This window comes from Pseudorca crassidens, chromosome 12 (assembly GCF_039906515.1).
Source record: "Pseudorca crassidens isolate mPseCra1 chromosome 12, mPseCra1.hap1, whole genome shotgun sequence".
In the NCBI taxonomy this organism is placed as follows: domain Eukaryota; kingdom Metazoa; phylum Chordata; class Mammalia; order Artiodactyla; family Delphinidae; genus Pseudorca; species Pseudorca crassidens.
Window position 1 is genome coordinate 18,096,665 of NC_090307.1, and position 21,769 is coordinate 18,118,433.

Genomic DNA, 21,769 nt, shown 5'->3' on the forward strand with positions numbered 1-21,769 from the left:
TGAAGGAGTGGGGAAAGAAAGGATGACAAAGAAACACCTAGACAGTAGACAAGTAAGATGTACATGTGTGTGGAGTTGTGAAAGGGCGTATAGTCTGTCCTCAAAGCTCATCTCCAGCCGCAGCATCCTTTCTACCCAGCAGGCAGGGTTTCATTTTTCATTCACTGTCTACCAAAGCCAGGAGACAATGATTTTGCTCAGTCTTAACAACTTCCTATATTTTGGTAAACATGAAATGACCACAAATTAAGAAAGAAAAATTCATCGTAATTGTACATTCTTAATTACAATTTAAGTCATTTTTAAAATGCAACCAACATTTCTCTGTTTTAGAACATCTTTTCCTGGGGTAAAAAAAAAATTGCAAGAAATCAAAACTCAACTTCTTTCCCAATCTACCCAAGATAAAAACCAAAACCCTATTCTAATCAAAAAAGCAGATGACAAACTTTTCAGTATTTATCTTTAATCATTACAGTTGGTAAATATTTATAATCTTCCAACTACCAGATCATTTTAAAGTAAAAGTTTTTTTTGCTAAAAGAAAATGACACTGGATCAATTTATGAGGACAATTCTAGTATTAAAATCAGCATATGATGTTAACTCTAATCTCAGCAAAATAGTCATCTGCTAAACATTTAGCAAATATCAAATTCTTAGCTTTTTATTAATCAGTTAGGCTCTTTGATTTTCAAACATATTAGCTGCTGGACCTAAAACTACCAGCTAAATGAACAGCTTAATAACTAGGCAGGCATTATTTACTGTCAAATTATCACAAAGCTAAAAGCAAATTTGTCTTAATCAGTACTTTTGAAAGTTAATTAAAAACAAGAAAATTCTACTGTTAAGCCTATAATGAGTAAATTATTTTCCAAGTACCAGGCTTCCTTGTCTGTGTCTCTCTTCTTCGTATTTCCCAGGCAACTAGCACCTCTGGTGACCACCTAGTCTAGTAAGGAGACCATTTTCTATTTAGTTGCATGTATGTCTATTAGGTAGCTTTTACTCACTACAGATTATTTCTAAATACAGTTGATCAAAAAAAATTTATTATATTAAATACCCACTTGAAAATTTTTAAAAAGAAACCAGAAAATGTTCTCATATAAATATGTAAGCTTAAAAATATATTAATGTAGTTCAAAAAGAAAACATGACCTTATGGAAACCACTCAAAAAAACTTTCCTTTTAATACCTGTAATTAAACACACACACACACACACACACACACACACATACATACTCTAGTTAATTTTCAGTGTTTTATTCTTATGAAAACAAAAACCAGCCAAATTAGAAATGGTTGCACTAAACTGAAATAAAATAATCTAAGTTATCAATGTCAGCATCAAAAAATTAGATATTTCCCCAAATTTGCAGTCAGAGATCAAAAAACTCATGTTTTAGTATGGGGCATTAAGTAGTGTTAAATAAAGTTTAGGGCAGGGGTTCTAACAGTGCTATAACTTAGTATAATGACAATGATATGTATTTCACTAAAATAGACATACAATTGGTTATTTAAATAAATACACAATAATTTTTCTCAGTGATGAAGATTAGAAGAAATGAACAACCAACTGGGAAGCAAGAAAAAGGCAAAAACATTTTAAAAAGAAGGAAGAGGATAATTAAGTATCTGAATTTTCAAATCTGGCAGGGGAAAAAAGAGAGAGAGAGACACTGGTACTAGAACCTCCTATAACACCACCAGGATCAAGTCAAATGAAATCTAGCACTGGCAGAACATGGCAGATAACACACATTACCAGGAAGATTAAGTAAGTAGAAAGGCCAAGGAAGATTTTCTGAGCTTTGAAATGAGACTCCTTGTGAATACTGGATCAGATACAGAAGTCAAATGCTTTTCATTTCAGTAAAACCATAACTGGTGATGCTGTAGGGATTATGATAAGCATGAAATATATATGCAAGAAGACGGTGTCTGTGTGTTTGTGTATGTGTGTGCACACACACGTGTGAATGTGTGGGCATAGTGATGATGCCAACAGAAGTGGCTAATCACATGAACAAGTTCATGATTAACAAACAGTAATATAAATTATGGGTCTGTTATTCATCCATCCTAAGTTCTCCTAAAATCTCCTATTTCTAAAATTATTAGGCTGTTTATATTTGACATCATGGCCTAACCTACACGCACATCACTAAGAAAGCAATCTGCTTTCACAAAGGTATGTACAAAATTTTCCAAAATCATTTTCAGTGCCTGTTATACTTTCTCTTGTCACAATAATTGTTTATTTAAACGAACTCTAGGGAATTTCCGGGCAGTCCAGTGGTTAGGACTCAGTGCTTTCACTGCCGGGGCCCAGGTTTGACCCTTGGTCAGGAAACTAAGATCCCACAAGCTGCACGGCGCAGCCACAAAAAAATATCAAAATAAACGAACTCTATTTATAAGTAATGAGAAGTATTTTGCTTCAAACTACCAAAGTATACGTTTACTATCTTTTTGCTCAGATGAAGCTGAAAATAATGAGATTAGAGAATGACTTTGGGGATACTTAAACTACTTTAGAACAAAAAATTGAAACTTCAGTAAACATATTCTAAATTACTACTACATTTCGGGGACAAGCTATTTAGGAGCTAATAACAGGAAAAAAACTATGTGCATCTTCTACGTCTATGTGCCCAGTGGTAATAATTGTAACTTTGTCTAAACATCACATTACCACTGTTTAGTTTTTAAATTAAAAGGATTTTTTAATTCTCCTGTCACATTTTAAGTTACTCTGGATTTCACTTATATTAAGCCTGATAGCAACACAACTTGACTCCACCACAGTGAAATAATCTTTCATGATCAACTTACACTGCAGTTTTCAGGTGGAACCAGAAGCTGAGTAATCTCGCCACCATGGACACAGAAGATGTGTTTCATTTCTCCAGAAAAAATGTCCCAAATTATGACCGAAAAATCCACGCCTCCAGATATCAGATATCTTTGATCATAACGAGCTGAGACCTGATGCGGATACAACAAACATGTGACTTTGTTCCGATGACCACGGAGTGTCCTGTGAGGTGGCCAACCTGTGAACGAGGTTTTGGATTTAGCTATACATTTTATCATTGAAAAGGCTTCTAGTTTTCTAGAACTGCTCTGTAGTTCTAGAAATACAGTAGCTACATACCACATGAGACTACTGAACTCTTGCAGTGTGGCTAGAGTGGATTCATATGTGCTACGAATGTAAAATATACATGAGATTTCAAAGACTTAGCACCGAAAAAATGTAAAATATCTCATTAGTAATTTTTATATTGATTACAAGTTGAAATGAAAATAGTTTTGCTGTACTAGGTTAAAGAAAATATATTATTAACATTAATTTCTCCTGCTTCATTTTTACTTTTCTTAATGTGCCTATTAGAAAATCACCTATATTGTTACATATATAGTTCTACTGGACAGCATTGTTCTAAAAGATTACCAGTATTACTGATAATATGATAATTACTACTACACTATATAGGTACCCAATAATAAATGGAATTATTAACACATATCAAAGAGATAAAATTAGATACCTCTTTATTTACAGTCATTACATGGTGTTTATTCCAATAATAGACACTAAGTACAGTTGATCCTTGAACAACAGAGGTTTGAACTGCACAGGTCCACTTATATGCAGATTTTTTTCAGTAAGTGTTTACTATAGTACTACACAGGGGCAGCTGATTGAATCCAAGGATACAGAGGGCCAACTGTAAAGTAACATGCAGATTTTCAACTGTGCAGAGGGTCAGTGCCCCTAACCCCCCGAGTTGTTCAAGGGTCAACTGGAGTGTATTTTATTAACTGCACATTAAATTCTCCCAACTACATTGCACACTAACAACTACACGGATTCATTGTATTTGTTAAAAACAAAGAGTGTAGACATTGTCAAGTTCATGGTTACAGAGTTCTCAAAACACTTTAGACACTAGGAGATCTTCAGGATACCTCTGCGGAGCATGTGCTCCCCTTGCAGCAGTTGCACTATGGCTGTCTGCGTGGCAGGTACAATAACGATGCTTCCATCTTCACGGCCACAAACGAGTCGCCCGTGGGCTGGTATGTACACACTTGCGGTCACCTTCAGAGGTTCATTACTATTGGGAATGACACTCAGCTGATCTATAATTCCGGCAGGACAAGGATTCAGTTTATCAAATGCCTCTTGCAAACTAACAGAAGTTGTCATTTCCAGCTCTGTGGAGGTTTTGTTTGGTACAAAAGAAAAACATTTAAGTATTTTAGAAAAAACATTAAACATATAAAAATAAATGTGCTTACAGATGATTCAGTAATATACCAAAGAATAACTGTCATCAACTATAATTCTAAGAAGAAATTGACATATGTACATTATGAATTTGCTACACAGTGGCCGGTATTTAGGTTGTTAAATTTAAAAAATTGAGAAATTACTGCAAGTGATTTACTAGTACTTCCTGTACCTTCCTGTTTATCAGGTGTGTCTGATATGTTCCAAATATTCAATCTTCCAGAAGAATCACCCTGAATCAATAGTTTGTGGAAGTATTCCTTACATCCATAGAAGAACCGAGTAACAGGAGGACAAATTAGCAACTGTAAAAAAAAAAATTTGTTCAAATACCCTTAGATATCTTTTTAAACAAAATATTCCACACATTAACATTTTTTCAGATTAGGGTGTTAAGTACTTTGCCTCGGTACCAGAGTTTAAAAAAAAAAGTGCATTTATAGAATGAGTATTCAATAATATTTTAATTAATTTTGTAGCACTGAAACACATATCAACTAATACCCAAATCCGGTACATAGAACACAAATGAAAACTAAATTTATAGTCTTTCTCTAGAATTAATATTTTTATTCTTTTTCTCCACTTTATAAAAACCACAATGCAATTATTTGTCTGCTATTAAGCAATTAATACAAAGATATACCCCTCATTACCAAAAAGAAAATTCTCCACTTAAAAGGTCAAAAGGGGAGAACAGGCTAATCTGAGCTTTCTGCCCATCCCTGATTAGTCTCCAAGAGTAGATGCAAATCTAAACTACCAAGCTTGTACAACTAGAGGACTCTTTTTTTTTTATGAGAATATTTTTCAACTAATGGCATGAAACTTGATGACATTTACATAATCCACTTGAACCTAGCCTGGTATGTTTGCTATAAACTACTAGGAACAAAAACCATTCATTAGGGTGTTGTGCATACTTTCATTTTTAAAACAAATTATTTTTCTGCTTAAGATCCTGTGTCTTCAGTGAGACCACTTATTTGAAAATACTAAATAGTGGTGGACTCCTAAATTTAAAGTTTAGATTATTAATATACTAAAACTGGAGCATTAAAGCATAGAAGCTCATCCTAAAAAGCAGTAAAAAATAGACTTCAGGAGGCTTCCCTGGTGGCGCAGTGGTTGAGAGGCCACCTGCCAATGCAGGGGACACGGGTTCGTGCCCCGGTCCGGGAAGATCCCACATGCCGCGAAGCGGCTGGGCCTGTGAGCCATGGCCGTTGGGCCTGCGTGTCCGGAGCCTGTGCTCCGCAACGGGAGAGGCCAAAACAGTGAGAGGCCCGTGTACCGCAAAAAAAAAAAAATAGACTTCAGTGTTTAAACATATTGTTAACAGATAATCCGTATTCGGTATCAGTTGTTTCCTAAAAAGCATTATCCTATAGAAATTATATGCATTAAGCATAGTTAATTACTTGATTTAACTTAAAGCCTGAAAATTACTAAAAGTTTTAATTGATAAACAACATGCTTAACTAGGAAAAGTTGCTACAACAGCTGTAATAACCAGTATTTCATATTTCAATGTGTATCTAACACCACACAGTACATATATTTTAATTTAAAATGTATTGGGGAGCTGATACATAAAGAAACATGGCATGTATTTGTTTTGTTTCATGGTTTGTTTGTTTTTTTTTGGCTGGGCCAAGCAGCTTGCAAGATCTGAGTTCCCTGACCAGGGACTGAACCCAGGCCCCAGCAGTGAAAGTGCTGAGTCCAAACCACTGGACCACCAGGGAAATCCCATCATGTATGTTTTTTACATAAGTCATTATCTCTTGATTTAAGTAGAAGTGACTATCTCGTTTGGAGAGCAGTAAGTAGGAGTTTAAGTTAAGAGACTAAAGGACAGGTCATAGAGGATCTTAATTGTACATGGATATATAAATTCTATATATTCAAAATATTCACGTAAAAATTAATTCCCTTCCCCTCGCCATCTCTCCACACAAAGATGGAACAAAATGTTCAGAATGAAAAAGCTGTGGAAACCTACAACTTGAGTAAAGGAAACTTTATTTCCAAAACCAAAGCTTCTTTCTTAATGCTCAAAGAATAGAGAGTTGAAAACCCAGTACTAAGTGCATTTCAAATTTAAATTGATATTAAGTAGGTTCTTAGAAGTCATAATAAATTTGGTTTTTATAGGGGAAAAAATGTCTTTTTTCTTTATTTCTAATGCCTAATGATTTAAATCACTACATGGTTTTGGGGAGATACTGCAATACCTTGTTCAAATAATAATCAGTCAGCATTATTACATAATTATCTTTGTGCTTCTAAAATTACATCTCTCACTATGTTTATAACTGCATGAGTATAAAATCAATTTATACCATCAATATGAATTTTATCAAAAAGTCATTGCCACTTTGTAATCAGTACAAGACCATTTTTATTCCTGGAGAAAAGTGACTGCTACATTATAGGCGTATTATAAGCAAATCTGAAAACTGTGCTTATAATAACTGACCATGTCAAAATGTTTTAGAGTATCTAACACACAGCCTTGAATTGTACTGAATCTCTCAAATGCTTAGCTACCAAAGACACCAATAAATATAGTTGTAAAAATTTTTCAACATAACTACCAATTATAAATGATACCTGAAGAATTTTACCTCTTTATCTGTTCGATCCAAGAGGCTATGTTGTACCGGAGGAACTAAATTTTCAACTGCTTTCCCCACATCACTGCGGAATGAATCACTAGCTGGAAGGCAACTGAAAATGAGAAAACTACAACATTCAGTAAAAATACTGACATTAACTATTTTATCATACCATATGATGACTTTTTTTGACAATGGACAAAATATGGATGTTTTATAGTTAATTTAGTATCGGCGTGAAATTAAATAATTAATGTTACTAACATACCCTACTTCAAATAAAAACTCCACCTAATTTTTTGTGCTTAGAAGTTAAACCTCAATTACAAATCTAACTTAAGTTCTCAAGTTTTTTACCTAAATTAAATATTTATACTTTCTACATTTTCATACTTTCAGGTTATACCCCAAATTTGGAAACTTTTGCTTTCAATTAAAGTCCTAACATTATTTATTGAATACCTGGCAGGTAGTTTGTAAATATAACTTTGCCCATTTTCAGTCCAAATGATGACTTTATCTGCCGAGACAAAGTCACCTCCAGTCCACGTCTGTCCATTTTCACTCGGACCTGAGCACAACAGGGAGTAGTCCCCAGCATCAAATACCTACGAGGAATAAGAGATTCACAATCGTTTTAAAAACCATAAAACAAAATAAGACAACTTAACCATGTAAAAACTGAAAACCTCTTTTTGGCAGTAACTGAGAAAGTCATGCTGGTGGGTTGCAATACCATCTACATGTTGTTTTCGTATGCATTTCCCTGACGATTAATGAAACTGAACACCTTTCTATACATTTACTGGTCACCTGGCTTTCCTCTCTTGTGAAATGTTTTTGTTCGTTTTCCTATTGGGTTGTCGGTGTTTTTCTTCTTGACCTGTAGAAGTTGTTTTTTATCAATAATAGACGAGTCCCTCATCATAGTGTACACCATAGCTATCTTCTCTCACTCTTTGGTTGTCTTTTTTTTTTTTTTTAATACATCTTTACTGGAGTATAATTGCTTCACAATACCATGTTAGTTTCTGTTGCACAACAAAGTGAATCAGCCATATACATACACATGTCCCCATATCCCCTCTCTCTTAAGCCTCCCTCCCTGTGCTATGCTGCTGCTTCCCACCAGCCAACTATTTTACATTCCGTAGTGTATATACGTCGATGCTATTCTCACTTCGCCCCAGCTTCACCCTCCCACCCCATGTCATCAAGTCCATTCTCTATGTCTACCTCTTTATTCCTGCCCTGCAACTAGGTTCATCAGTACCACTTTTTTTTTTTTTTTAGATTCCATATATATGCATTAGCATATGGTATTTGTTTCTCTCTTTCTGACTTACTTCACTCTATATGACAGACTCTAGGTCCATCCACCTCACTACAAATAACTCAATTTCATTTCTTTTTATGGCTGAGTAATATTCCATTGTATATATGTGCCACATCTTCTTTATCCATTCATCTGATGATGGACACTTAGGTTGCTTCCATCTCCTGGCTATTGTAAATAGAGCTGCAATGAACATTGTGGTACATGACTCTTTTTGAATTATGGTTTGCTCAGGGTATATGCCCAGCAGTGGGATTGCTGGGTCATATGGTAGTTCTATTTTTAGTTTTATTAAGGAACCTCCATACTGTTTTCCACAGTGGTTGTATCAATTTACATTCCCACCAACAGTGTAGGAGGGTTCCGTTTTCAACACACCCTTTCCAGTATTTATTGTTTCTAGCTTTTTTGATAATGGCCATTCTGATCAGTGTGAGGTGATACCTCATTGTAGTTTTGATTTGCATTTTTCTAATAATTAGTGATGTTGAGCATCTTTTCATGTGCCTCTTGGCCATCTGTATGCCTTCCTTGTGAAATGTCTATTTAGGTCTTCTGCCCATTTTTTAACTGGATTGTTTGTTTTTTTGATATTGAGCTCCATGAGCTGTTTGTATATTTTGGAGATTAATCCTTTGTTGTTTCATTTGCAAATATTTTCTCCCATTCTAAGGGTTGTCTCTTTGTCTTGTTAATGGCTTCTTTTGCTGTGCAAAAGCTTTTAAGTTTAATTAAGTCCCATTTTTTAATATTTGTTTTTATTTCCGTTACTCTAGCAGGTGGGTCAAAAAAGATTTTTCTGTGGTTTATGTCAAAGAGTGTTTTCCTATGTTTTCCTCTAAGAGTTTTATAGTATCTGGTCTTACATTTAAGTCTTTAATCCATTTGGAGTTTATTTTTGTGTATGGTGTTAGGTAGTGTTCTAATTTCATTCTTTTACATGTAATCGTCCAGTTTTCCTAGCACCACTTATTGAAGCACTGTCTTTTCTCCATTGTATGTTCTTGCCTCCTTTGTCGTAAATTAGGTGCCCATATGTGCGTGGGTTTATCTCTGGGCATTCTATCCTGTACCATTCATCCAGTCTTTTCACTCTTGTGTGTGCACTTAAGAGAAGGCTGATCTCACATGATTATAAAATGGTGACAAGGGGCACACAAGAAACTGGTATTAGCTACTGCCTCTGGGGAGGGGAAGGGAAGTGCCCTGGGGGAAAAGGGTGTATATGTTTCACTGTATCCTCTTGCACTTTGTTTTATTTCTATTTGGATGTGTTTTAAGTTTTAAGACAAAGGAAGGATCCCATATGGCCTACTACAACTAAGCAGCTGCTAGCTTTTCTTCTCTAATCTTATTCCCAAACAACAATCATATGGTAAGGCTGTCCACTCTGAGACAGGATAGCGCAGTAGTAATGAGAGCAGCTGCTGCAGTCAGGCTGCCTGAGTTGTATAACCTTAGTCACTTGTACAACCACCACCACTTGTATAACCTTAGCCAAGTTATTTATCCCCTCTACGCCTCAGCTGCCTCATCTGCGAAATGGGCAAAGCCACAATCCCTGCCGTGGCAGGCGGCCTCCAAAACGGCCCCACCGATCCCTGACTCCTGGTAGTATTAGGATCCTCAGGTAGTCCTCTCCCTTGAGTACAGGTGGCCTTTTGTGACGGTTTCTAGAGAACTGAATGTGGCAGAGGTAATGGGATCTCAGCTCTAAGATTAGGTGGGTCTTGGCTACACCTTCTCTTGCTCACTTTTTTTTTTTTTTGGCCACGTTGTGCAGCATGTGTGGCATCTTAGTTCCCCGGCCACGGATTGAACCTGTGCCCCCTGAATTGGGAGCATGAAGTCTTAACCACAGGACCACCAAGGAAGTCACTCTGACTCACTTATTCTGAGGAAGGGCAGCTCCTGTGTTGTGAGCTGTCCTAATGGAGAGGCCCACATGGCAAAGAACTAAGGTCTCAGCCAACAGTCAGTAGGACCTGAGGCCTGTCAACCACCAGGTAGGTTTGGAAGCAGGACCCTCTCCTAGGTGAGCCGTGGGATGAGGTAGTCATCCCGGTCGAAATCTTCAACACAGTCTGCGAGAGACCCTGGGCCAGAGGTACCCAGCCAAGCCATGCCCAGATTCCTGACCCACAGAAACCCAAATTCCTGACCAAAAACAGATGATTCATATTTGTTGTTTTAAGTGACTAACTTTTGAAGTAATTTGTTACGCAGGATTAGATAACTAATATACCACCCCTTGGAGAGTTTTTTCCAAATAATACATGGAAAGCTTTGAAAAGTATGCTAGGCACAGAGCAGAGCAAGTGATCAATACTTGACGGCTCTTTTCCTATTATGGAAATATTAAAGTCTGGCAATGTGAAAGTAATATATACCTTCCATCATTAGCTCTTTAGTGACAGAAGAAGACCTTGCCAACTCCAAAATGTCAGAAAAGAATGGCAATTGGGATAATAACAACCTACAAAGATACAGCCAACTTGCAGAAAACTCACCACCATGGCCCATGCTGTACTGACAAGACAATGAAAAATATGGTAGCAAAAGGCAGAAATTAAAATCAATAGAACTAACAACCATTAACTGAATCATTCTATGAACCAAAACAAAAAAGACAACTATATACAGCCAAATTCCATACCTCAAAATATGATATCAAAATCAGACCAAATGTCTCAAATATTCTAACACCAAGCTCCGCCTTACAATTTTCTTCGGAAGTCTGATAGACCAATATCACGAAGGGCAAAAATACAATTTCTTACTTATGTAGTTATCTTACCCTCCAATACTTGGAGCACACAACCAGAAGCGACCTCTGTGTGAATGCACAAAAAGAGATGCTTTGGCAATTCTGACAATAAATTGGTTTGGACTCCTCTTCAAATATTGGCTCAGTATCCTGAAAAGAGAAAGATCTGTAAAACTTTAGGATTGGCTGGGTCGTCAGTTAAAATTATCACACAATGATAAAGAAAACAAAATGAAATAAAGGCATCTCTTGATATGTTCATCAATTTAGCCCCTCACGTGAGAACCAAGGTAGTAAAAAGCAGCAAAGATATACTCTAAAATCATCTGGGTACAACATCTTTGCTACAAAGCTACTTAAGATTAAAATACTAATGTGAGTCAGAGTGTCATCACTGGCAATGACAGATGATAAAAATTTGAGTCAATCCTAACTTTTATAGTTACATGTGCTTGTAGGTTAAAAAAAACTCATCAATTCCTGCACTTTCTCCCAGATTCAATGTCTAAAATTTCCCTAACTGAAGATATTACTATCTATATTGCCAGAAAATTGATCTGCCTTTCTTATTGCTAAAAAGTAACAAGGAATTCAAGTCCAAAGAACTCAGAGGACTAAAACCTGCTTTATATCTTCTTTGTGGTCATTTGCTTTTTTTTTTCCCCATCAAGCAAACTACCTTTTAACTTCAAATTTAAACAGAAGCAGTCGAGGAAAATCCTCTTCTGTGTTTCTCTACTTCAGATCCTGCACTGCATGTTTCTCTGTTTTGCATCCTTGATAAGGCAGATATCTATCTTCAAAAGGGAAAAAAAAAAATTCACGTACAGAGAGAGCATACTAGGGGACTCTTCTATACTATGTCAATAAGACTATTGAAAAGAATAGCTTTTTCCTTCCTCTTTAAGTAAAAAAGAGAAGGGGCCTAAAATGTAAGACTCCATAAGAACAGAAACAGAGAACTGACTTCCAGCCTCATTTGTCTCACCTGCAGGCCACTTATTTCCGAGGTAACAATCCACACCTTCAAGATGCCCGTCACTGAGAGCGCCACCACAGTGTCCTCTACACCAAGAAGGAAGAAGCAGCCAGTTACAAGCACAACATGCTTTCTTTTTAAACAATAATATGGTTACAACAGTGACATGGACCATGGTTTGCTTTTTTTGTTGTTTTGTTTTCTTCCATCACCCTCCCTATCCCACTCCACCCCTCTAGGTGGTCACAAAGCACCGAGCTGATCTCCCTGTGCTATGCAGCTGCTTCCCCCTAGTTTTCTCAGGGTATATGCCCAGTAGTGGGATTGCTGGGTCGTATGGTAGTTCTATTTTTAGTTTTTTAAAGAACCTCCATACTGTTCTCCATAGTGGCTGTATCAATTCACATTCCCACCAACAGTACAAGAGGGTTCCCTTTTCTCCACCCTCTCCAGCATTTATTGTTTGCAGATTTTTTTGATGATGGCCATTCTGGGCGGTGTGAGATGATAACTCATTGTAGTTTTGATTTGCATTTCTCTAATGATTAGTGATATTGAGCATTCTTTCATGTGTTTGTTGGCAGTCTGTATATCTTCTTTGGAGAAATGTCTGTTTAGGTCTTCTGCCCATTTTTGGATTGGGTTGTTTGTTTTTTTTTGATATTGAGCTGCATGAGTTGCTTGTATGTTTCGGAGATTAATCCTTTGTCCGTTGCTTCATTTGCAAATGTTTTCTCCCATTCTGAGGGTTGTCTTTTCGTCTTGTTTATGGTTTCCTTTGCTGTGCAAAAGCTTTTAAGTTTCATTAGGTCCCATTTGTTTATTTTTGTTTTTATTTCCATTTCTCTAGGAGGTGGGTCAAAAAGGATCTTGCTGTGATTTATGTCATAGAGTGTTCTGCCTATGTTTTCCTCTAAGAGTTTGATGGTGTCTGGCCTTACATTTAGGTCTTTAATCCATTTGGAGTTTATTTTTGTGTATGGCGTTAGGCAGTGTTCTAATTTCATTCTTTTACATGCAGCTTTTGAGTTTTCCCAGAACCACTTATTGAAGAGGCTGTCTTTTCTCCACTGTATATTCTTTTCTCCTTAATCAAAGGTAAGGTGACCATGTGTGCATGGGTTCATCTCTGGGCTTTCTATCCTGTTCCATTGATCTATACATCTATTTCTGTGCCAGTACCATACTGTCTTGATTACTGTATCTTTGTAGTATAGTCTAAAATCAGGGAACCTGATTCCTCCAGCTCCGTTTTTCTCTCTCAAGATTGCTTTGGCTATTCGAGGTCTTTTGTGTTTCCATACAAATTGAGAAATTTTTTCTTGTAGTTCTGTGAAAAATGCCAGTGGTAGTTTGATAGGAATTGCATTATATTTGTAGATTGCTTTGAGTAGTAGAGTCATTTTCACAATGTTGATTCCTCCAATCCAAGAACATGGTATATCTCTCCATCTATTTGTATCATCTTTAATTTCTTGCATCAGTGTCTTATAATTTTCTGCATACAGGTCTTTTGTCTCCTTAGGTAGGTTTATTCCTAGATATTTTATTCTTTTTGTTGCAATCGTAAATGGGAGTGTTTTCTTAATTTCACTTTCAGATTTTTCATCATTAGTGTATAGGTATGCCAGAGAATTCTGTGCATTAATTTTGTATCCTGCTACTTTACCAAATTCATTGATTAGCTCTAGTAGTTTTCTGGTAGCATCTTTAGGATTCTCTATGTATAGTATCATGTCATCTGCAAACAGTGAAAGCTTTACTTCTTCTTTTCTGATTTGGATTCCTTTTATTTCTTTTTCTTCTCTGAGTGCTGTGGCTGAAACTTCCAAAACTATGTTGAATAATAGTGGTGAGAGTGGGCAACCTTGTCTTGTTCCTGATCTTAGTGGAAATGCTTTCAGTTTTTCACTATTGAGGACGATGTTGGCTGTGGGTTTGTCATATATGGCCTTTATTGTGTTGAGGAAAGTTCCCTCTATGCCTACTTTCTGCAGGGTTTTTATCATAAATGGGTGTTGAATTTTGTCGAAAGCTGTCTCTGCATCTATTGAGATGATCATATGGTTTTTCTCCTTCAATTTGTTAAAATGGTGTATCACGTTGACTGATTTGCATATATTGAAGAAGCCTTGCATTCCTGGGATAAACCCCACTTAATCATAGTGTATGATTCTTTTAATGTGCTGTGGAGTCTGTTTGCTAGTACTTTGTTGAGGATTTTTGCATCTCTGTTCATCAGTGATATTGGCCAGTAGTTTTCTTTCTTTGTGACATCTTTGTCCGGTTTTGGTATCAGAGTGATGGTGGCCTCGTAGAATGAGTTTGGGAGTGTTCCTCCCCCTGCTATATTTTGGAAGAGTTTGAGAAGGGTAAGTGTTAGCTCTTCTCTAAATGTTTGATAGAATTCGCCTGTGAAGCCATCTGGTCCTGGGCTTTTGTTTGTTGGAAGATTTTTAATCACACTTTCAATTTCAGTGCTTGTGATTGGTCTATTCATATTTTCTATTTCTTCCTGGTTCAGTCTCGGAAGGTTTTGCATTTCTAAGAATTTGTCCATTTGTTCCAAGTTGTCCATTTTATTGGCATATAGTTGCTTATAGTGATCTCTCATGATATTTTGTATTTCTGCAGTGTCAATTGTTACTTCTCCTTTTTCATTTCTAATTCTATTGATTTGAGTCTTCTCCCTTTTTTTCTTGATAAGTCTGGCTAATGGTTTACCAATTTTGTTTATCTTCTCAAAGAACCAGCTTTTAGTTTTATTGATCTTTGCTATCATTTCCTTCATTTCTTTTTCATTTATCTCTGATCTCATCTTTATTATTTCTTTCCTTCTGCTAACTTTGGGGTTTTTTTTTCTTCTTTCTCTAATTGCTTTAGGTGTAAGGTTAGATTGTTTATTTGAGATATTTCTTGTTTCTTAAGGTAGGATTGTATTGCTATAAACTTCCCTCTTAGAACTGCTTTTGCTGCATCCCATAGGTGGTTGTGCTTTCATTGTCATTTGTTTCTAGGTTTTTTTGATTTCCTCTTTGATTTCTTCAGTGATCTCTTGCTCATTAAGTAGTGTGCTGTTTAGCCTCCATGTGTTTGTATTTCGTACAGAGTTTTTCCTGTAATTGATATCTAGTCTCATAGCGTTGTGGTCAGGAAAGATACTTGATACGATTTCAATTTTCTTAAATTTACCAAGGCTTGATCTGTGACCCAAGATATAATCTATCCTGGAGAATGTTCCACGAGCACTTGAGAAGAATGTGTATTTTGTTGTTTTTGGATGGAATGTCCTATAAATATTAATTAAGTCCATCTTGTTTAATGTATCATTTAAAGCTTGTGGTTCCTTATTTATTTTCATTTTGGATGATCTGTCCATTGGTGAAAGTGGGGTGTTAAGGATGATCTGTCCATTGGTGAAAGTGGGGTGTTAAAGTCCCCTACTATGACTGTGTTACTGTTGATTTCCCCTTTTATGGCTGTTAGTATTTGCCTTATGTATTGAGGTGCTCCTATGGTGGGTGCATAAATATTTACAATTGCTACATCTTCTTCTTGGATGGATCCCTTGATCATTATGTAGTGTCCTTCTTTGTCTCTTGTAACAGTCTTTGTTTTAAAGTCTATTTTGTTTGATACAGGAATTGCTACTCCAGGTTTCTTTTGATTTCCGTTTGCATGGAGTATCTTTTTCCATCCCCTCACTTTCAGTCTGTATGTGTCCCTAGGTTTGAAGTGGATCTCTTGTAGACAGCATATATACAGGTCTTGTTTTTGTATCCATTCAGCCAATCTATGTCTTTTGGTGGGAGCATTTAATCCATTTACATTTAAGGTAATTATCAATATGTATGTTCCTATTACCATTTTCTTAATTGTTTTGGGTTTATTATTGTAGGTCTTTTCCTTCTCTTGTGTTTCCTGCCTAAAGAAGTTCCTTTAGCATTTGTTGTAAAGCTGGTTTGGTGGGGCTGAATTCTCTTAGCTTTTGCTTGTCTGTAAAGGTTTTAATTTCTCTGTCAAATCTGAATGAGATCCTTGCTGGGTAGAGTAATCCTGGTTGTAGTTTCTTCTCCTTCATCACTTTAAATATGTCCTGCCACTCCCTTCTGGTTTGCAGAGTTTCTGCTGAAAGGTCAGCTGTTAACCTTATGGGGATTCCCTTGTGTGGTTTGCTTTAATGAAATTAAATAATAGCATGTTTTACAATTAGCATGAAAACCTAATTCTATATTTTAAGAAATAACGGAGAACTGATTTCAAAACAGGTTAATGAAGATGATCAAAAATTTGCAGTTCAAGGAAAAGTTTTTTTTAGCTGCTTCATTTATTTCTAACTTACAAGTTTTAATAATTTCAAGTGTTCTTGATTACTATGCTAAAAAATTACTTTTTAAAAAAAAATTTAAGAATTTAATAAACTAAAAATCAAACACACAACTTTTATTCTTCAAAGTTCACTTTTATTTATTTGTCATGGGGGAGCACAGTCACTTTCTTTCTTCAGGGCACACATTTCCCCTTACCCCACCTCCCTTGCCCGCCATTTTATTGCACACCACACCCTCCATAGGCCATGATCAAGAGAAAGACATGACATAAAACCCAAATTCATCAGCTTCGGGTGAGGGAGCAGTCACAGCACGACAGTAATATTCGTGAACTCCGAGAGGAGGGGCATTAGATAGCAGTCTAATGCAGGCTCCAGAGTGAGGGAGTATGCGTTAAAATCACATTTTCTTCACTAATTAACCAACGAACGGTGCATAACTTAACTAACCTATCCTAAATTCAATTTGCTTATCTGTAAGCAAATGTAAATGAATAAAGTAATGACAGTGCCTACGTTAATGGTCTGTTATGAGAATTAAGACACAGCACAGGTATAGCCCTCAACACATCAATAAAAATAAGTTATTACTGTTATTTAAAAAACAGTGTTTGCTACATTTCAGTATAAACTTTATTTGTACTGCCTGGCTCCATAGGCAAGGTAAAGCACTGAAATGCACTGATTACAATTCCACAATCTCTGTACGAAGAAGCTAGAACAACTACTCACAAGCCTGTCAATTACTGTAAAAGTGCAACATACCAATATATCTAAAATTCTCAAATATCTACACACTAGAATAGGGTAAAGCAGATTAAAAATTGTGTATGTTAGCAACATTATAAACTGACAACACTTAGAAATGCATGCACAGCACAAAATTTTCCATTCAAGTTACATTCTATCCTATTCAGACCAGTGTGTACATGTATATTTCACATGTGGAGATTTCCCACACACACCTAGGTAATGCTTTTTGTACCTATGTACAAACTATTTTTAGAGACTTCATCTAATCTGGGCAGCCTTCCTACTTGCCCTCAAAGCCCCTTCACTGCCTTCACTAATTCTAGCCTCTGTGCTATTTCTCTATCTCATCACATTTCACACCCTGAACTGCCATTTGTTTACATATATTATCCTCCCTTACTAGAATTTGAGTCCCTTCAGTAGTTCAATCCTTCGTGCCTAGAAGACAGTAGGCACTCAATAAATATCTGCTGAATGGCTGTTGAATAAAAAGCTATGTGCTGATTTCCAACCATAAGAGATAATAAAGGAAATCTCCCATGAAACTGAAGGCAGTTCACCAATGGAGGTGGTGTAACACAGTGGGAAAGTAACTGCTCTGGGGTCCATCTGGGCACCAGTAAGCCACAGACTTGCTCTGTGATCTTAAGTAAAGACTCCACCATGCTACACTTCACCCATCTCCGCATCCACACATCCTAAGACAACTGTACCTATCCCACTGGGTGCTGTGAGAACTGTTACCACATGTAAACGCTCAGCATGCGCCCGATACTGTGAGCACTCAGTAAACGAAGTCTCACGGCGGTGGCAGTGGTGCTAATTACAGGTCAGCCTTTACAGAAGAGCACACAACTATGAGGCATTTGGGAGGGAAAGAAATGCTCCAAAAGAGACATATAGGAATATACATGTTCAGTATTAATTACTGTTCTTGTCCTGAACAATTTTACTTTCGTTCTCACGATTGTTACTGAAAGGTTTCAACAGAAATGAAGAAAACATACTTGTATTTGTTTGAGCATCAACTACACACCAAGCACTTACCAGGACCTTTCATTAAATTTAATTGTGTGTAATCCCCTCCATTTTCATCATCTCCACAAAAAATGGAAACACTTCCTATGCCTCTTCAGCAAGTGACAAAACCGGGCCCAAGAAATACACAGATAAACTACAGTTCCTCCCACCATACCTCCAAGGGGTTAAGACATTCTTCTTCCACTTCAGAAAATCACTGACACACTCTAAGACAGCCATAAACTAGTGATCTATTCCATGGAATGGAGATAATGTAACACTTTAAATCTTAATTCAATCAAAGACTCCTTTATGAAAGTAGAGACAGACCATAAATCATGAGAGAAGTCATTTCTTAAACCTAAGAATATAATATAACAAAGTATATTAACATGTGACACATCATACAACTCTACAGTAAACTAACCATTCAGTCACAGTGTAGAAACTCCTAAAGGGCACACTGACCTTGTGTTCGATGGGATCGAATAATACTCATGGAGCTAATCCAATCTGGAGAGATCTTTGATACTAAGGAGTACAACACCTCAAGGCTGGTGGCATCCACCACGAGGATTTCAGGATAATGGCCATGGCACAGAAGCCTTCCTTCTCTCTGATTTCCAACAGAGAACTGGTAGAACTAAAAGGAAGAAGATTTTTAAATGTTCTTTACTTGAGATACTTGATTCACATGGATTCACCAAGCTTATTATGATGCTCAATTTCTCCAGTAATATTTCCAGACATGTACTATATGGTATATATTACATGCATCTACATATACACAGGTCTACACATGTGCAGACATCAAATTACATTAATATTCAAAATATCTAACAAAATTATTTTCTTCCTAATATCTTATCTTCCTTTTTGAACTATTTTGGAGCAGAATTCATGATAATTCTTTTTTGTCCTCCTGTAGCATCTAAAACAGAGTTGTTGAATGAATTAATAAAACACCTGAATAAAATCAGCTTCACAAATCAAAGCAAAAGTGTAGCCCACGTGGGTCACAAAAATAATATGAGTTCGAGATGAATGAGAATCAGTGAGTATAGGTTTATAATTACTAGTTATGACCAAATAAAATTTAGAAGCAAGGATGATTCTGTTCAAATATTCTCAGAAGTAAATTCTGAGTAATCTAAGTGTGTTATTTTAAATTAGAGTGTGAAACAACCATTATAAACCATTCTCATAGTGCACATTTATACTTTGTGGAAGAAAAAATAGAGGAAGAACCAGTACAATGATGTTACTCATGCCAAGAATAACTAAAAAGGATAAGATGAGTTTCCATCAAGCAAAGAGCAGAGAAAGAATGACTCTAAGACCAACAACTTATCAAAGGTTCTGAATTCCCTTAGCCTCAAAAAAAACAAAACAAAACGTGACTCTCTTAGTGGAATGATTCTCCTAGAGGATTTTTAGAAAGAAGACTACTACTTTCAAGGGATTGGACCTTATATAAATCACATGAGGGCAAGCTAGACACCACACAAGGGGCAATGCTGTAACCACTCCACAACTGGGGAGATAAGTAAGAAACCCAGGTCCAGTCTGCTCCCACACTCATCCACCCACTCTCAGAGCTCAACGTTGCATGTGAAGGAAGACAATCTTTTCTCAACTATGAAGTCCCCTGCACAAAGAGCACAACTTCTTAAACATGAGCACTGAGCACGGAGCACATTAACTAAGTGCAAGGTAGCACCACTAAACCCCAGAGAGGAGTCTAATAAAATGTAGACTATCATGGGGGGACCTCCAGATCTCAGGTTGATCCATAACACACGATCTGGGCTCCCAGGGACTGCCAGGCTCTCGCATGCATATAATAATGCGACCATAGGTAGCCTTGACCCACAGAAGGGGAGGATGTGTGAAGGAGAAAGGGATGGGTGCACGTAAGCAAACTTTGTCAGCGCTCACTCAGCACCAGCCAGGAAAGCCACGTGCACCGCAGTCACTAGAGAAGAGCTCTGTCCTGAGGGCAGGGATATTTTATTAGACATGCCTGACTAAATGCCTCTCACTTTTGCTTGAAAGTTATATTCTCAAACCATCTTCCGGACGCTGATTTAGCTTCCAAGACACTTTGATACGGGCAAGAAAGGTGCCCCTAATGGAGAAACAGGTTTTCCAAATATTAAAAAGGGACGCCCCCACGTGATAATTTAATAAGCTAGCACTTCCTTATGATTTCAGTAAGTGCCAATGCCATCAAGGTTCATCATTTCTACATATATAAGAACAACCTGGGGACTTCCCTGGTAGCACAGTGGTTAAGAATCTGCCTGCCAATGCAGGGGACACAGGTTCAAGTCCTGGTCCAGGAACATCCCACATGCCACGGAGCAACTAAGCCCGTGCGCCACAACTACTGAGCCTGCGCTCTAGAGCCCACGAGCCACAGCTACTGAGCCCACGCGCCTAGAGCCTGTGCTCTGTAACAAGAGAAGCCACTGCCATGAGAAGCCCACGCACTGGAACGAAGAGTAGCCCCTGCTCGCCGCAACTAGAGAAAACCCGCGCGCAGCAATGAAGACCCAACGCAGCCAAAAAGAAATAAATAAATAAACAAATTTTTTTTTAAAAACCCTGCTTCTGAACCTGAGAGGGTGAGGATCACCCAGGAAACACCTGTCACACACATTAGTAAATGCCAGAAAGCATCTTCTACTTAGAGATGGCTGCCCATCTAAATACAGAAGGCCTAATACAGGATCCGATAAATAGCAGGCACTGAAAATATATTGAATAAAGATAATTTTTCCTAAAATATAAACCAGAAGTGTTTAAATCATAAAATTATACAACAGTTAAAATACTTATATCCAATGAGTTTGATACTTATAATTTTCCAATTAAATTATTTATAAAGTCAATGAATCTAAATGATTTTATTATCCCTTTTCTCTTTATAAATCTTGATGATTCTTCATATGATAAAAAATAAATACTACAGGCCCTTTAAATAAAAAGTATATGCCGTAACAGCATTGAAGAAGCAATTTTTAAAAGGACTTTGCCAGGGTAATAAGTAGTCACCAAAGATTTATATCACACTAACCATCTGTGAAAATTTTCCTTTGCTTGTCTAACTTGTGTTAGCACAGAAGGTCTTCTTTCTCAACAAATGATTTTACTTGTTTTAAGGGAGGCAGTATGATGTAACAGAAAGAACAGTCCCTAGAGTCAGATAAAGCTGGTTTGGCATCCTAGTGCCAGGAATGACTCACTGTGAGACTGGGGCAAGTCATTTAATCACTCCGGCTATCAGCTTCCTTATACATAAAAGGATATACTCTTACCTAATTTGTAAGGATGTGGGGAGGCCTAAATGAGAAACCATACAAGAAACACCTATATAATATTTGCTATAAATGTGAGTTCTCTTCTCTTCCCTCTTCTTCCCCATTGAGAACATAAATCACATTTTTCTATATACATTGTAATTTCCCAACACTCAACACAGTAAATGATGAGTAATTTGAAGCACAAAGAATTTGACAGTTATGAAAGAATAAGGAAGAATACCAGGAATGTAAGTGAGAAGCTATAAATTCCTGTGCAAATTCCTGTGTCAGCCAGTCATATGAAATGGTCCTTTCTTTTACAGAGTTGTGAAGTCAAAACACGAACT

At 36.9% G+C, this 21,769-nt stretch overlaps 1 protein-coding gene across 7 annotated transcripts in view; it reads right to left on the reverse strand.

Annotated features, from left to right (window-relative positions):
- WDR7 (WD repeat domain 7) overlaps positions 1–21,769 on the reverse strand; it is a 388,004-nt gene that overhangs the window by 339,614 nt on the left and 26,621 nt on the right. For all 7 annotated transcript variants that reach the window (XM_067698977.1, XM_067698974.1, XM_067698978.1 and 4 more), the window contains 8 exons: positions 18,586–18,760; positions 12,024–12,100; positions 11,066–11,185; positions 7,395–7,540; positions 6,942–7,044; positions 4,484–4,616; positions 3,987–4,235; positions 2,847–3,067 (listed from right to left, as the gene is read on the reverse strand). In XM_067698977.1, the coding sequence (XP_067555078.1) occupies positions 2,847–3,067; positions 3,987–4,235; positions 4,484–4,616; positions 6,942–7,044; positions 7,395–7,540; positions 11,066–11,185; positions 12,024–12,100; positions 18,586–18,760 (1,224 nt within the window). The remainder of the gene's footprint in view (positions 1–2,846; positions 3,068–3,986; positions 4,236–4,483; positions 4,617–6,941; positions 7,045–7,394; positions 7,541–11,065; positions 11,186–12,023; positions 12,101–18,585; positions 18,761–21,769) is intronic.